The following is a 16,779-nucleotide window of genomic DNA, read 5'->3' on the forward strand; positions in this document are numbered from 1 at the left end:
ACTGAACCAATTATGTGTAAAGCAATCCAATCACAAATGTTCATGTTTCCAAAAAGCTATACTTTGATGAAATACCAACTTGCATGTCATAATAGTATCTTTCAGATTTTGTCGACATGTATCTTAAATTTTTCATTAATAAAAAAAAGGTATCTGAAATCGAGTACGTAAAACATTTAGAAAACTTTCAAGCACATGAAAGCCTTTTCAGAATAGAAATGACCCAATATAAAATGTAGCTACAAGTTGCAAACAAAAGGATGTTTCTATAATTAATACCTCTATTTCTTTAAAATTTCTATACTGCTTTAACAATAACGTACATATTAGACAACTGACACAAAATAATCATGGTATATCATAAAATAAATACAGATAAACTTATACATATATATTATAGTCCAAATGTAGGATATCTGACTATAATAAGATATTAAGTGGTAGAAAAATTCATCGTATCTGATTAGAAAAAATGTAAGTAAGAATTTCAAATTTATAGATTTATTTGCTTAAAGACATTTGACACTTTTTATTAAACAAAAAAGATGAATAATGTTTAAATACAAAATAGTTGATTGGATAACTTAAAGTTTGATGACTATATATAACGCATGTACCGCCATCGAACTATCCCTGGAATAGATTACCTCAGCTGTATTTTTCAAAACCTTTCGGTTTTCGGGTCCCAGCTGCTTTTCGACTTCGTTCTTTACTTGGCTTGCTTTTTAACTTTATTGGTGTAGACAATTTTAATCCTAGTTTCTCAGATAAGTTTATTGAAATTAAGGATACAACATCCATCTAATATAGAAAAAAGAAGATGTGGTATAATTGCCAATGAAACAACTCTCCGCAAGAGACCAAATGACTCAGAAATTAACAACCTAATTCTGCCTAATATCTTATTTTTCAAATAGAAATTGATATTGAAGATAGGTTGAGAACAAAACAAATGAGATCATTTCCGATACCCAATTGTAAAATTTATATTTCTATATAACAAAATTTCAGCAGCGCCTAAATATGGAAAAAATATCTTCCAGTTGATATGATATTCCAGAGCTTGCATTCATGCTATCATAATTTCTTTGAAAGAAGGTTATTGTTTGCATGGAAACTATTAGACCAAGACTTCAAAGTGGTTAGGTTGAAAGCATCTCTTCAAAAGTTTTCTGGACGCCATCCCGAGTTGGTTGATCTTTATGAAATATCTTTTTCACAGATGACAACGGATATTTTCCAATTGTCGTCACAACAATGCCGGTTTTTTTCCTTTAATGTGATCTACTGAATAATACTTATCACCGGTGGTGTACTTGCAGGAGCAAAACGACGGGTGCCATATGTAGAGCATGATCTCCGTACCCTTCCGTAGCACCTGAGATCACGGGTTTGTTTTGCTCAGTCGTTTGTTTTCTATGTTGTGTTTTGTAGACTGTTGTTTGTCGTTTGGACTGATTGGGGGTTTTGCCATGGCATTGTCAGTTCGTTTTCAACTTACAAGTTTGACTAGTGCCCCTTTGGTATCTTCCACCTCTTTTTGTATCATTGAAACACGTGTACATAGATTTTCTTTTATATCTTACAAAATATTCATGAAATGTTCTGCTATTGAAATATTGTCTTCCGGTACAATATTTCGCAGACAGGGTTTCCGTATGCAGTGACGTTAACACGACACTTCTTATTAGAAATTCGGCAACTGCACTGTACACGTGCGAGGGGAAAATCGTAATGCTATAAAGGTACAAACCGCTTATTATACTCACCTATACATTCAAGATAATTGTATGTTTTTGTTTTTTTTTAAGGTTTCGGAACAAAAACCCGAAAGTTATGTAGTTGCCAAAGTTTTCAATCAACAATCACCACAGAAAGTTTTTTTTAATTGTCGATTATACGTACTAACAATTATTGGTTCGATTAGTATTTAATGTCAAAATCATACGCATATAGGACTTCGTTTAGTATTGTTCAATAATTTCCTTAACGTTTCAATCACAAAAAACTAGTTTCATATGAATTTAATGCCAGATCAGAGGTTTTCAGTTATGACCACATTAAACGGTTACAATAAGACGAATTTTAACCCGGCAAATTAAAAAAAAACCAAACTAAATCTGTATTTTCATAGCAGTTTTGAAGTCAGCTGGCGAAACCCTGTAATTGAATGCACAAGAAGTCATAATGCATAACGTCTCAATATTACGCCTTTAAGTTATACAAGTGTCAATACTATTAAAACCACTGCCGTAACGCAAGTCTATTCATTAACCGTGGTTTCCTTTTTTTTTTTAAATCAGGTGCCTAGATCTGTTTACTAATGGAACTCATTTGCCTCCACTAGGATTCGAACCTCTCCTTGAAATCTGTTATGAGTGACTGACATCAACACATCAACTAAACTCTCGACAACAAAGAACTGCAATGTAGATGTTTATCTTGTATATATATATCGAATTGTTAAAAGACTTGAGTATAGACAAATATATTTAAATAAATCAAAAAGTCCAATATTGCCGGATAATACATATATTATTTAATATTCACAAGTACTTTCATGTTTAACAACAATCTTCAGGTGAAAGGCGAATAATTGTAACTATATATATAAATGTAATTTTTTCCCATTGATTTTTAAATATCCTGCTATTAAAATCTTTGGATCTAAAAAATGCTTTTGACGATTGCAAGTTTCTTTCATTTAAATAAAGAGTAACAAATATGGATCTTTATACCTTGATTAGAGTACAACGCCATCTTAATATTGTGATAATTTATCATCCATGCAATTACAAAAAAGTGTGTACTATGAAACCTTGTGAAGGGAAATTAAGTGAAGGCAACTTGATCTATTTTGTCATGAATTGATTGATTGATTATTGGTTGCTTAATGTCCAGTGGTAAATATTTCATGCATGTTTAGGACGATGTCGTGAATTGAAAAACCGTAATGTCTGAAGAGAATGTGCCACCTATATATATATATATATGTATATACATGTTCTGATAGATCTTTTAGCTTTTACTTTGAAATAAAAAAAAAACATAAACTTAATATCTTTGATCTATTGGTAGTTCCTTTTTAATGACTATCCGCTAGAATATCTATGGGGACATACCAGGGGCGGATCCAGCCATTTTTAAAAATGGGGTTCCAACCCAGGATAAAAGGGGTGGGGGGGGGGGGGTTCCAACCATATGTCCCCATTCAAAAGCATTGATCGTCCAAAAATGGGGGTTTTCAAACCCCCGGACCCCCCGCCCCCCCCCCCCCCCCTTTCCTCTCCTGGATCCGCCACTGCATACTATCTATGTGTTTCAAATTTATTATAGCTTTAGTTTTACTGTGAAATTGAAAAATGTTTTCAAGACATGTAAAGCTTCCACTACAATTTAATTATTGCCTGCTTTTGGTCAATTTTACTTTGTCATTTTACCATGTAAGCTATTAAAACACCGCTTTATACCAATAAACATACTTACACCAGCAGCTACCATCTTTTCATTCTGGAGTCAAGGGCCTTTTGAAATCACATATTTAACAATGATACTAGTGAGTAGATTTACAAAACTTCGTTAATGAGCTCTGTTTTACAAACACCTGTGATACAAGTAGTCAGCCAAAATAAACTATCACTAGATCAATTAAAAGGTTACTCGAGTTGTAAATATGTGCAAAATTGGATAGTCTATGAAAAGGTATATACTATGAAAATAAGAGCTCGGGGCAAGCCCCTCGCTCTAAATTTCATAGTATATACTTTTTCATAGACTAACCTAGACTTAAACAAAACAGCATTTCACAATATGTTACACACAAACAATAAATACACTAGTAGGTACACTTATCAAATATTTGAACGTTCGATCACTTTGAAATCTTTTAACTTCACATATTTTAATAAAATCGTGTTCTGGAAAATCACACCACATATTGAACAAATATGATACTATTGAGTATATTTTACAAAACACAAAACTATGACAATAAACTCTGTTTTACAAACACCTGTGCAACAAGAAGTCAGTCAAAATGAACTGTCAATAGACCAATTAAAAGATTACTCGAGTTACATCCCAGCTTTTTTGTTCTACCAGGGGTGATCTTAGCCGGATCACCCCTACCAGATCACCCTAGTTTGAGTTTTGCATGCTTTCCATTGTTCTGTAACATTTTGGCTGGAATGTCAAAGCCACAATAAAAATTAGAATTATCTATACGGAAAAGACTAACTATCAAAATTTATGTAGAAAACATCCAGTGTCTATGTTGGGATTCGAACTCAAGACCTTTATTATATAGACCAACGATTCATACCCCTACACCAGGACGACTTGATACAAACTACCTGTTAATTTAACATATTTAAACATTGTGTCTGGGGCTCATAATGGGTATATACTATATAGTAATATATAAAGTATATTTTAATGATTGTGTGGCGTTCTAAACTAAATTTTATGAAGCGTAAATGGTTTTCTATCTAATCTAGAACAGCTGGGATGTAAAAAAGTTATCCCATTCGGACTTGGTGCGTCAGTGTAAGATCACCCTCTGGCCTCCGGCCATCGGGATGATCTTACACTGACACACCGCGTCCTCATGAGATAACTATTACTTGTAAATCTGTACTAAGTTGGAAAGTGTATGGAAAGGTATTATATACAAGTCCCTCTCTATATACCTCTACATACACTAACCGATGTTACTTAACTTAAGCCAACTTGTCGTGATGTCAGTCGATTCATTTACCGTGTTTTTTTTTCCAAAAACAACGCTTCCTAAATATGTTGCTGAAATTGACTCACATAATTATATTCAATTGTTTCCCTTTGTGTGATTAATTTCATTAAGTTTGATTTGACCAATTTTCTGATTTCTGTTAACAAATGGAATATATTTAAAAATTGACCTTTGATTTCTGTTATTTCACAGGTCAGGAACTCTAGATTATCTGACGTCAGAATATATTTGCATAGTAATTTCCCAAATAGAAGGTAAATTTGGCCTTGAAAAACTGACCAATCGACTCAATGAATTACAGTGCATTGTCGGCTACTACGAGTTTAATACCACTTGAAAGCACTTGGATTTAGTGGAATAAACTCAACTAATATAGTGTCTGGGACTCTCACAATAAATGTCTTTGTTCAGCGAATGTGTTTAATGTAAAATATATAACATAATCTTTTATGTCCATGCTCAGACAAAAAAATATTGTTTACTGGCTTCACGGTTCGACTTTCTTTTTCGCCTTGTAAAAGTAGTTTTTGTCAGGTTTTGTCCATTGTTATGCATTGTACCTATACATTAATTTCACGGCGTGAAACAGTGAAAGGAGTAGGTTCAGTAAGACCCCTTTTTAGCCCCAAAATATAGCAGTTTTACAAAATTGTGAAAATGTAATCTTTAAGCTATTTATTGTAAATAAGAATGCTTCTGCTACATAAATATGGGCTGTTTTTGACAATACAGTGCATATATATCGGGTACTAACATCATTAAGTCATGCTAAATTACTGAAATCTTCAAAATTTTAGCATTTTAGTTAAATTTTAGACGGTTTTCGTCTTAAATGAAAGTGGCCGCATTCGTGTTCATTCATAATATTGAAATGTAAGTTGCATTTGATGACAATACATAATATATATAAAGGTTGAGGATGAACACGGATGCGGCCACTTTCATTTTTGACAAAAACCATCTGAAAAGTGACGTTTTTTGGCATATTTGATAGATTTTTCATATTTAAGCTTGAATCGGCGCGTTTTTTAATGACTAAATCAGTTAAAATCTTTCACATAAACTAATCGAATCAATTGAAATAGACACTTAAGTGTTTAAAAAGTGTCTAAAATCTTTCGTAAGATGAACTTGAAATTTGAGGCCAAAATCGGCCCTTACCGGACCTACTCCTTTCCAATGAAGTGACCACTGTCGAGTATAAAAATCATTTGATCTCTTTTGATTCTGTATAATTCCATTCAAAAAACATTGCTACTTCGAAAAACACAAAGAACATTACACTGAACCACTGCTTAATTTGAAGCACGTGGCGTTACAGGTTGCCCGGCAATATGTATTTAACGACAGAAGCAGACTTATCTGCACTGGATGTGTAAACATTTTACCAGAACCTGATCTAAAGCAAGTACATCATAATTTTCAGTATTCTTAAAAAATTGTGTTATAAAAAGCGGGGGCGGTAAATAGCTTTACACATCCATCGATGAAGTCCGTCTGTTGCTAATTTTATCCTAAAAATACCTTAGAGGTATTTTTAATGCCATTCAAAAGAGGTATTTTTAACGTTCGGCTGCTGTCATATTGACTTATGTGCAATACCTTCAATCAATTAACTCCTCCGGATCATAGTGGGTGCCATGTTGCCCATTTCGGTTTTCTAAATCTTGTTTTGCATATAGAAAAAAAGGAGAGGTATCAGTGCCAAACGAGACATCTCTCTATTCAAGACACCATCTAGAAAAGACTAAATAAAAAGTACGCAATCATAGAATCAACGCTGTAAAGTAAGATATAAAGGGACCACAAATGACTAGTGTAAAACAATTAAAAAAAAAAACAACAGCGGCCTTATTTATATACTAAACTGCATCATTAAAGATTTTATTAAGATTGGCAAATATCATAGTCCGTTAAAAAATATCTCATATGTACATTAGAAGAAAACGAATTTGCAAAAACGAAAACAATATAAAACTACAGTTGCTTGCAAAGATTGGGGAAAATATTGCTTCATTACCTTCAGAACGAAGGGAACATTTTGAAATAGAATAAAAGTCCAAAAGACTGAAATACGCCAAAAAATCAATACTTATAGATTTTATTAACATTGTCAGACAAAAATTGGGTGCGGGAGTTTATCGCTGCATTGAAGACCCATTGGTGGCCTTCGGCTGTTGTCTGCTCTATGGTCGGGTTGTTGTCTCTTTGACACATTCCCCATTTCCATTCTCAATTTTATTGAACAGTTTTGATAAAATATGATAGATGATATATGCTTTATCCATGTTCTGTACCTGTCAAATTCTAAATATTAAAACATTACACAGTACTTTACAGTAAATATCTCATACTGGAAAACCAATCGTTTTGAAAAGTGTTTGTATATAAAAATAAGGAGATGTGGTATGATTGCCAATGAGACAACTATCCACCAAAGTTCAAATGAAGTGGATGTAAGTAATTATAGGTAACCTTAATACCTTCAACAATGAGGAAAAACATACCGTATAGTCGGTTATAAATGATCCCGATTGATGATTACATGTGGTTTGTTTCTTAAAGACAAATTAATATTTATTACCATACTTCGAATGAAATGAATTTTCTATCGTAAAAGAATGTTCAATATCATATTATCAATTCTATGAAAAGCTTGGAAATTGTAGTGACCCCAATTTATATTTGACACACTCTAAGTCTTCCCCTTTTTTAAGACCACAAACTTTAAAGATCCCATATATTTTTTTAACTATCTATATGAATGTTGCTGGCATCATGAATATCAACGCCGGCTGTTTTCGACGGCTAGCTTCACACTAGTAAGTTTGTCTTATGGCTAAACGTGTTTTTCACAGTTGTTCCGTTGATGTCTAGCTTGTAGACAAATACCCGAATGTTCGTGTCATCATCAATCATATTAATAGCTATGTTTCGGGTAATTCAAACACTCGTTTCTTCGCGTAGAAACAACTCTTCGTTAATCTGAGCGTGAAACGAGTACTTTTTATCACGGACTATAAATGTGGATACAAAACGTGAAAAACTAAGCAAAATTGTTAATCCCGCAATGCATTTAAAAATGTGTCGTATTTAGTAATTAACACGTGATCTCGGTTGATTGTAAACACGTAGTAGTCCATCATGCATTGTTACTCATTGAGTGAATTGGTCAAAAACCCAGGTAAAAAAAAATGCGTCATACGTTAATAAACATTTACATGTGCGAGGACATTAGTATGCTAATTTATGCATATTCATATAAGATAGTGTTGCCGACCTGTTTCAATATGTCTTTACTGGGATTCGAATTGAGATATGTTATGTGTGACTGACATCAACACATCAAGGAAACCTCTTATTTTGTATATTACGGATAATATCTGATGTATAATGACTAAAGAGAAATTTCAGTTCAATATACTGGAAGTGTATTGGATTTTGTTTTAATATTGTTTCATGGTTGTATCCAGTACTCGTATACTTGTAATTAATGGTTATCTGTTTGTGACTGATTTAAGATAATACGGTTGTTACTAGTATTTGAATTGACTGATAACAACTAAAGGGCATAATTAATGAAATAACTTTAATTTTGAAAAGACGTGTCGACAAAAGTTTAACCTCCGGGTTCATGGTTATTTTAACGAACCAACGCTTATCCGTCGTATCTGTATTAAAGAGACAATAGCAAAATATGAGTTGAAATAAAGAAAGTCATTTAGACATATGAAAATAAGAATGTCTTTTTTTTTAACGTTATCATTCAACCATGATTTCAATTTCTGAAATCTGACTATTTATTTATCACCGTCATTGGTCGCTGTCCAAAGGGCGACAAAATCCGTATGATTTTCGTTGCTAAGAATGGAAAAGTGAAAAAAAAATGGCATTATCCATTGTTACAGTCGTTTTTTAGTTAGTGTGACAAGTCTAAGGACTTGCTAGTAGTCGTATAGAAAGTATACAAACATAACCACTGAACTGATAATTCACTATAATTTACTTTTGTCAGTTAATCTTTTCTTTACAAGTTCGCTTAGTAACGCTTCATGTACCACAAGATTGCCTTGTTTGGTTTAATTATTCAATCAACACCTGATTGCCGTAAAGAAACCTATCGTGGATATTGATTGTAGGTTGATTAACGTCCAGTGGCAAATAGTTCATGCATGTTCAGGACGATATCGTGATTATAACGAGAGACTGAAAAAAGGCTCTCTTGTTGTTACTTCATTTCACTGCACAAATAAATCATGATAAATAACTGTACATGATTTTACAGTCATCATTTTCACTGGGTTAATATATTTAGCATGAAGGAAGATATGAAACATCTACACAACGCTATTCAACAAGCAATACTGATAGACCAGACATAAATATGCTATGGAAAATGCTTAAAGACGGTCTTGAAACAAGTACAAACAAACATATACCAGCAAAAACCTGTAAGACCAAAGATAAGAACTCATGGATTACACGGGAAATAAAATCACTCATAAGGCGAAAAGACCGAGCATATAAAAAGAAAAAGAAACCAAACCATCCTGACGATTGTGCAAGATTTAAAGAACTGAAAAAGACAGCACAGAAAAGCCTAAGACAAGCATATTGGAAGTATATTGAAAATATCATCACCCCAGAGAATCCTGAATAAACACAAAGTGGAGTGGCACCTCTAAGAAAAAATGGTAGCTTAGAAACTGATCCTATCAACAAAGCAAACATATTAAATGAACAATTTCAATCTGTATTTTCCACAGCAAACAACATCAGCAACAGTGAATTCTACAATTAAAATCATATGTCCGACTCACCAGAAAATTACCCTGACAATAGAGACATCCTTATCACAATCAACGGAGTAGAAAAACAATTGAGAAACCTTAACCCACACAAAGCTGCTGGACCGGATAACATCAGACCAATGCTACTCAAAGAACTTGCCACCGAAATCGCTCCCATACTTACCATCATATGTAAGGTTTCAATGGAGACAGGCAAAGTTCCAGATGACTGGCGGACAGCAACAGTCACACCAGCATACAAAAAGGGTCAAAAGTACATCCCAGCAAATTACAGACCAATATCTCTTACATGTATTTGCTACAATATAATGGAACATATTGTTACCAGCCACTTTATGAAACACGCAGAGGCAAACAACATCCTTTATCCACTACAACATGGATTTCGAAGTAAACGATCCTGCGAGACGCAACCCTTAGAATGCATTGATGACTTAACAAAATACCTTGAATTGGGAAAACAGTCTGACCTACTGATACTAGACTTCTCAAAAGCATTCGACAAGGTATCCCATAGCCTACTCCTACATAAACTCAATCACTATGGAATCAGGGGAAAGACCAGCAGCTGGATGGAAGCGTTCCTGACAAATAGAACCCAAGTAGTAGTACTTGAGGGTGAACAGTCAGACAGAGCAAAGGTAGAATCTGTAGTTCCACGAGGGTCAGTCCTAGGCCCAAGTCTATTTTTGTTTTACTTAAATGACCTAGCGAATGACCTAAAATCAACAGTTCGTCTCTTTGCTGATGACACAGTAGTCTACTTAACCATCGCCTCAGATAATGATTGCCAACACCTACAGTCAGACCTTGATAAACTAGCACTATGGGAGGAAAAGTGGAAGATGGAGTTTCACCCAGAAAAGTGTAGCGTACTGACTGTATCCAGAAAGAAAAAAGCCAATCAAATGGGACTATATATTACATGATCATGTACTAAAACATGAAACATCAATTAAGTACCTGGGTTGCACCATCACAAGCGAACTAGACTGGGGAGAACACATCAACAACATTACCAGAAAAACCAGCAGAAGCCTTGGTTTCCTCCACAGAAATCTACACATCGGCTCTAAAAGCATCAAATAGCAAGCTTACAAAACTCTAGTACGGCCCCAACTAGAATATGCCACAACAGTATGGGACCCATATCATCAGAAATATATTGACCAAATTGAAAAAGTTCAAAGGAGGGTTGCGCGATAACTCACCAACGCCACAGAAACAGATCAAGTGTCACGGACATGATTAATGAATTGGGTTGGAAAAGTCTCCAAGAATGAAGCAGAGAGGCCAGGCTCGCAATGATGTACAAGATCATCAACGACAAAGTAGCCATCAACAAATACATGTACCTTCAAACACCAACCAGAGTATCCAGACATACAGAACAACATGGATACATGGTACAAACAGCAACCAAAGACTGCAGGAAATGGTTCTTCTTTGTGAACACCACGAAAGACTGGAACAAGCTTCCCCCGGAGATCGCCACAGCACAGTCATTTGAGACATTCAAATCTCAAATGACCAACCTTACAAAATAAAGACGAACATTTGTTTTTATCCTGTTTTTAACCATGCAGAACCAATTTGCCAGTCTATTCAGAAAGTAGAATGTGGGCAGTATATATAAGAAGAAGAAGAAGAAGAAGTAGCCTTGTAGTTTCAGACAGAATATTTTACTCTGGATGAATCGATACGAAATTAATGCATATTCTCTTATTCAGCCACGTACAACGGAAATTTCACATCATCGGAAAAAAATAATAAAAGCTTACTAATTTTAATAATATATTTAATTTACAATTAGCCACATCCCCGAAACATTGACAGTGCTTTTGAAGGGTGTTATAGTATTTAGACCATTCCATATAGTTATTTATGTGAAATCTGAGCAAAACGTGTGTGGCGTCGTAAAAAAAATCCTTCGTTACCTAGAAACAGCACGGGTTCAGGTCTTGGTGGTAAGGTGGTTGAAACATAAGTTCGGAACAATATTGTCATGTTTGTGAATAAGAGAACCTCACTGTTTTGTAAAGTCTTATAAATTTTTCGTTCAACTCGATATCAGTGGGAATTCCTGGTTTGTATTTACTTCCATACTTTTTTGCTGGTCTGTCATTTTAATTTCTTTTACCTGATACTGTACAGTAACAGTAAATGTGTACAGTTGTAATTAAATGTCAACATGAAATAAACTCACTTAAAAAATCTACTCACCTGTTTTACTTTCCTTGCTTACAACTTTGCTCTGTGTTACTTGATAAAAATGGATATGACAGTAAGGGAATTTCCATATCAAATTGGTTCTTTGCTGACCATTTTAACCGACATAAATTCACGAATGTAGCTTCCCTACGGTGTTAAAAATTCTAAATGACATTAATTATATAGTTCGATATGATTTATTTTAGTCTCTAGTTGTCTGCTATGCTACAAATAATCTACATTCTAATGTGTTTGTCCCAAGTTAGGAGCATGTAGTTCAGTGGTTGTCGTTGGTTCATGTCTGTCATATTTGCTTTTCATAAATAGTTTTGTTATAAATTAGGCCGTTAGTTTTCTCGATTGAATTGTTTTATATTTTTCATGTAGGGGCATTTTATAGCCGACAATACGGTATGGATTTTTTCTCATTGTCGAAGGCCGTACGGTTGCCTATAATTGCTTACATCCACTTACTTTAAAAATATGGTGGATAGCCGTCTCATTGACAATCATACCACATGTTATTTTTATAAAGGTACTGCGAGATGTTTAGGTGTATTGTTTTTAATTTTTCTATACGGCAATCAGGTTTTGATTGAATAATTAAACCAAACAAGGCAATCGTGTGGTACATGAAGCGTTACTAAACGAACTTGTAAAGAAAAGAGTAACCAACAAAGTAAATTATAGTCAATCATCAGTCCAGTGGTTATGTTTGTAGTCTTTCTATGCGACTAGTAGCAAGACTTGTCACACTAACTATAAAACGACTGTAAACATTGCATTTTAAGATTCGATATAATATAGTAATATACAAGCTCAAACACATCAAACGAATGGATAGCAACTGTCATATTCCTGACTTGGTACAGGCATTTTCTTTAGTAGAAAATGGTGGATTAAACCTTGTTTAATAGCTAGCTAAACCTCTCACTTGTATGACGGTCGCATCAAATTCCATGATATTGACAACAATGTGTGAACAAAACAAACAGACATAATAGGCAAAAATGTCAAAAATAGGGGTACAGCAGTTAACATTGTTTTATTATCTTAATCACTATAAAAACAAACAAATGTGTAGCAAAGAAGCACAAAAAGACATATAGACAAAGCGCATTAGCAAAAATGAAAGACAAGAATACAAAAATGTACCATAGCACAATAACACAATGACGGGATATATAAGTACACAGCCATGTCATATGTATCAAAGAAACACAAAAAGCCATATAGACAAAGCACATTAGCAAAAATGAAAGACAAAAATACAAAAATTATCATAGAACAATAACACAATGACGGGATGTATAGGTACACAGCCACGTCATATGTATCAAACAGACTAAACAGTAAAAGTAATATTCATAAAGACAAATAAAAGAATACTATAACAAGTTATTAAAATGACAAACAACGTCAGTACACGGAATCTATACTTCAAGACCATCGTATATCATTTGTGAAGTTGATATGGAATATTAATCAACTAGGTCTTGGTACCTTCCGATGAACTTTTTAAGAAAAATGACGAGCCGTTCTTTTGCATACCCCTGTTTCATCAACTTTCAGCTCAGACACTGGTAACGTTTTCCAAAGTCTTAGTAGGAGCTTCAAGCTCTTGAATTCCGAATAATTTGAGAAATGTAAATCCCATATGCAGGTGAAGATGGTATATTGCTACTAAGGTGGGGGAAGTAGATAATTTCAAAATTAAAATCGACTTGTTTGTCTTAGATTCGGGTACTGAGATGACCATGCATGTCAATTTCGAGGTACAAGTCTAAAAATGAGGTAGAGGAAGCCGTGTCTGTTGTTTCTTTTATTTCTAGTTCTGGGGGATATATTAATGGAACCCAATCGGAAAAGTTTGAATTGTTAATGGAAAGAACATCATCAATATATATGAATATGAGATTAAATGACCTGGCTTCTTTGATCAGTGTTGATGGAATTCATTATAAAACAAATTAACCAAATTTAAGCCAAAAGAATTTTGAAATGTACGGTAACAGTACAATGCAAGGCATCAATCTTTTCAATTATTTTGAACTAATGCAACCTCCGTAAACGTAAATCGTACGACACTCTGCCAACAAGTTTTTAACAAATGTTCCGTTACAGTTATACAAAGACTGACTCCACTTTTAGAGGATGAAAAGAACTGATCAAGGAACATATCTTTGTTTATAGTCTGGTTTTAATTAAAGGACATTGTTCGGAAAGATTTCACTTTATTTCATTCCATCTTATACCATCTTTATTTATTCAAACTATTTAGGATTTTCTGGACGATTGTTTTTTTACATCTTTTATAAATTTAATATTGTATGATATTTAACAGAGAAGTATATTAACGCCCTAGATTTCTGTCATTGTTATTCTCCTTTACAATAACATTGTATGCGAATTCGTGAAAATTAATGTGTTCCTAATGGCATACGATACAGTTTTTATCCCACGGTGACGTATTTACGAAAACTTGCATACAAGCTATTTTTCACCAAGTCAATTCAAATTTTTTATTACAAATATACCTTCATGTGCTACTTTAAGAGATAAAGGGAGTCGACATTTGGACATTTACTCAAAATTTCTTTTTGTTTACATCACCATTAATAGAAGACACGACGTCATGAACCCCCATATGTAATCTACTGACCTCATATGGATGCATAGGGGGTTACCAGGTGATTGCATTAAACAAATCACAACGCACTAATTTACCGGAGGTGCGATTAATACTTATAAAGGATCAACGAAACTATGAAGGAGTCAATAAAATCTTGGCAAATTATTAACTCTCCCATTAAGAACTTTAATGCGTTTCTATGTATGCAGCAGCCTTATATTTAAGAAATCACGATATAAGGCACACATTACTAAATAAGGCATATGCTCTAAACAGTTGATGGATATGATAAAAGCATAGTTGGCAAGTTATTCTTTATTTTGCCTTTCGGAATGATGCCTGGTGTAATGCTGAAAGTTTATTGGATATCCTACTCGAAAATAGATTGGAACGATTGTATTTTTTAGATTAAACGTGTAAATACAATACAAAATCTTTTAAGAAATAGTGCTGAATTGGTAAAGTGGAATCAAGACAATTAAAGACAAAATCCGGTTTTAATTTTATATTTAATTTCAGGCAGGTTTTGTACTAATTCTCTGCTGTTTCAATTTTGATGGTAAACGTTGGCGACCAAAGTTTGTCATGTATGTAACCGTTAATATTTTGCATTGATAATGTTATTTGTATTTAATGATGATGACTGTATTCGTTACTATTTAAAAACAGTATATAAGCATTAACAGGAAATTATCTCATTTAAGATGACCGTTGATAAGTATCGGATAATTTAAGCTGGTATACTTGACCTAATGATGATAGCGAGTACAAAACTTCTCCGGAAAAGGGGAGGGGGAGTCCACACACAACCAGAATTATTGAAAACAGGTTAGATATGAATCGTTGTGTTCAGTATGCAATACAGGTTATATAAATCACTTGATACAAACATCAACAAATATAAGTATGTAATACTATATGTTATTCAGGTCTCAGACAGGGAATATACTGTGACATTCCTATCTTAGAGTTTATATTTCCTTAGCCGAAGGCGAAGGGATATAAACCCGAAGCCGGGAATGTCACATTACATACCCTGTCTGAGACCTGGATTACACATATATTACGGATTACCCCTGCCCTAATATTGTTTTGTATGCATATCAATGGCATATATATATATACTAGTAGGATCGTTTTGTTAATTTGTGTATAAACCAGGAAGATGCTACACTTTTGAATTGGTTTCACATTCTTCAACAATAATTTAAGTTTAGTTTGTCTCATACTTCGGCCTCGAGCATCACTAAAGAGATATTGATTTTTTTAATGCGTACCTGGTGCACTACAATTGGTACCTATAATGTCACAACGATGCCAGGTCCTCTTAAAGTTTTCTATGGGGTATTTGTTTTGTTAATTTTAGAAGAGTAGACGAACTGTTGTTTTTTACACTTTGATGAATATTTTCATTAGAATTTGACCTAATCATTTGCAAACATTGTTTGCAGACCTGTTGATTTACTCGTCGATGACACTTTTGTTTATATATATGCAGAATTATTTGGATGCACATCATTTGCAGTATTAGAGCTCATTATAGATTACAAGGAGTAGAAGTCAGTTTGCCATGGATTAGAGGTAATACACAGGCAAATTTTACTCACATCAATTTCACGTGATTTAAATTCACATGGATTTCACCTCAAACAAGCTTATACGTGAAACTCTTGTAAAATTTGATCATGTGAGTTTCACGTGAATATCACGTGAAAATCGCATGATTTTTTTTCACGTGAAATTCATGTGAATTTTAAAATAAAGTATTAAAATCATGAACAATTTTTTTTTTATAAAGTTCACGTGAAATTCATGTGAAAAATTTAACGTGAGATTCATGTGAATCTCTATTCACGTGAGGAATCTGTAAATAACACTGAGCTGTATGATTTTGCTCTGTGCTGAAGCCGCCACTGCTTCTTTTAGAAGAAGAAACGCAAAAGATCACTCTTCCGTTTAATTGTCAAAACAGCAATTTAAGAAAATTATTCTTTAAGCTTCACCATTCGACGAACTTTGTGCAATAGTACAGATAATATGACAATTGATTTGAAACTAGTCGACATTTCACAATTTAACTATTTTTCAAAACCTTGCCCGAATATGAATAATTAATATGAAACACAGTTTTTGAAGGCACGCAATAAACAAAATTAACTGAAAAATAACGCTAGTGCATGCTGAATATCACTGATAATAAAGTCATCATAGATACCAGGATTGAAATTTTGTATTTGAGCCAGACGCGCGTTTAGTCTACAAAAGACTCATCAGTGACGCTCGAATAAAAAAAAGTTGAAAAGGCTAAAATAAAGTACAAAGTTGAAGAGCATTGAGGACCAAAAAGTCTTAAAAGTTTTGCCAAATACAGCTAAGGT

At 33.8% G+C, this 16,779-nt stretch overlaps 1 protein-coding gene across 1 annotated transcript in view; it reads left to right on the plus strand.

Annotated features, from left to right (window-relative positions):
- The window catches only part of LOC127734162 (protein jagged-1b-like), a 124,033-nt gene extending 121,298 nt beyond the window's left edge, over positions 1-2,735 (plus strand). Inside the window, exon 12 of the mRNA XM_052243894.1 lies at positions 2,304-2,735. Coding sequence (XP_052099854.1) covers positions 2,304-2,311 — 8 coding nt within the window. The 3' untranslated portion in view covers positions 2,312-2,735. The remainder of the gene's footprint in view (positions 1-2,303) is intronic.
- The last annotated feature ends 14,044 nt before the right edge of the window (positions 2,736-16,779 follow it).

Source organism: Mytilus californianus, unplaced genomic scaffold (assembly GCF_021869535.1).
Source record: "Mytilus californianus isolate M0D057914Y unplaced genomic scaffold, xbMytCali1.0.p SCAF_3, whole genome shotgun sequence".
NCBI classification, from domain to species: domain Eukaryota; kingdom Metazoa; phylum Mollusca; class Bivalvia; order Mytilida; family Mytilidae; genus Mytilus; species Mytilus californianus.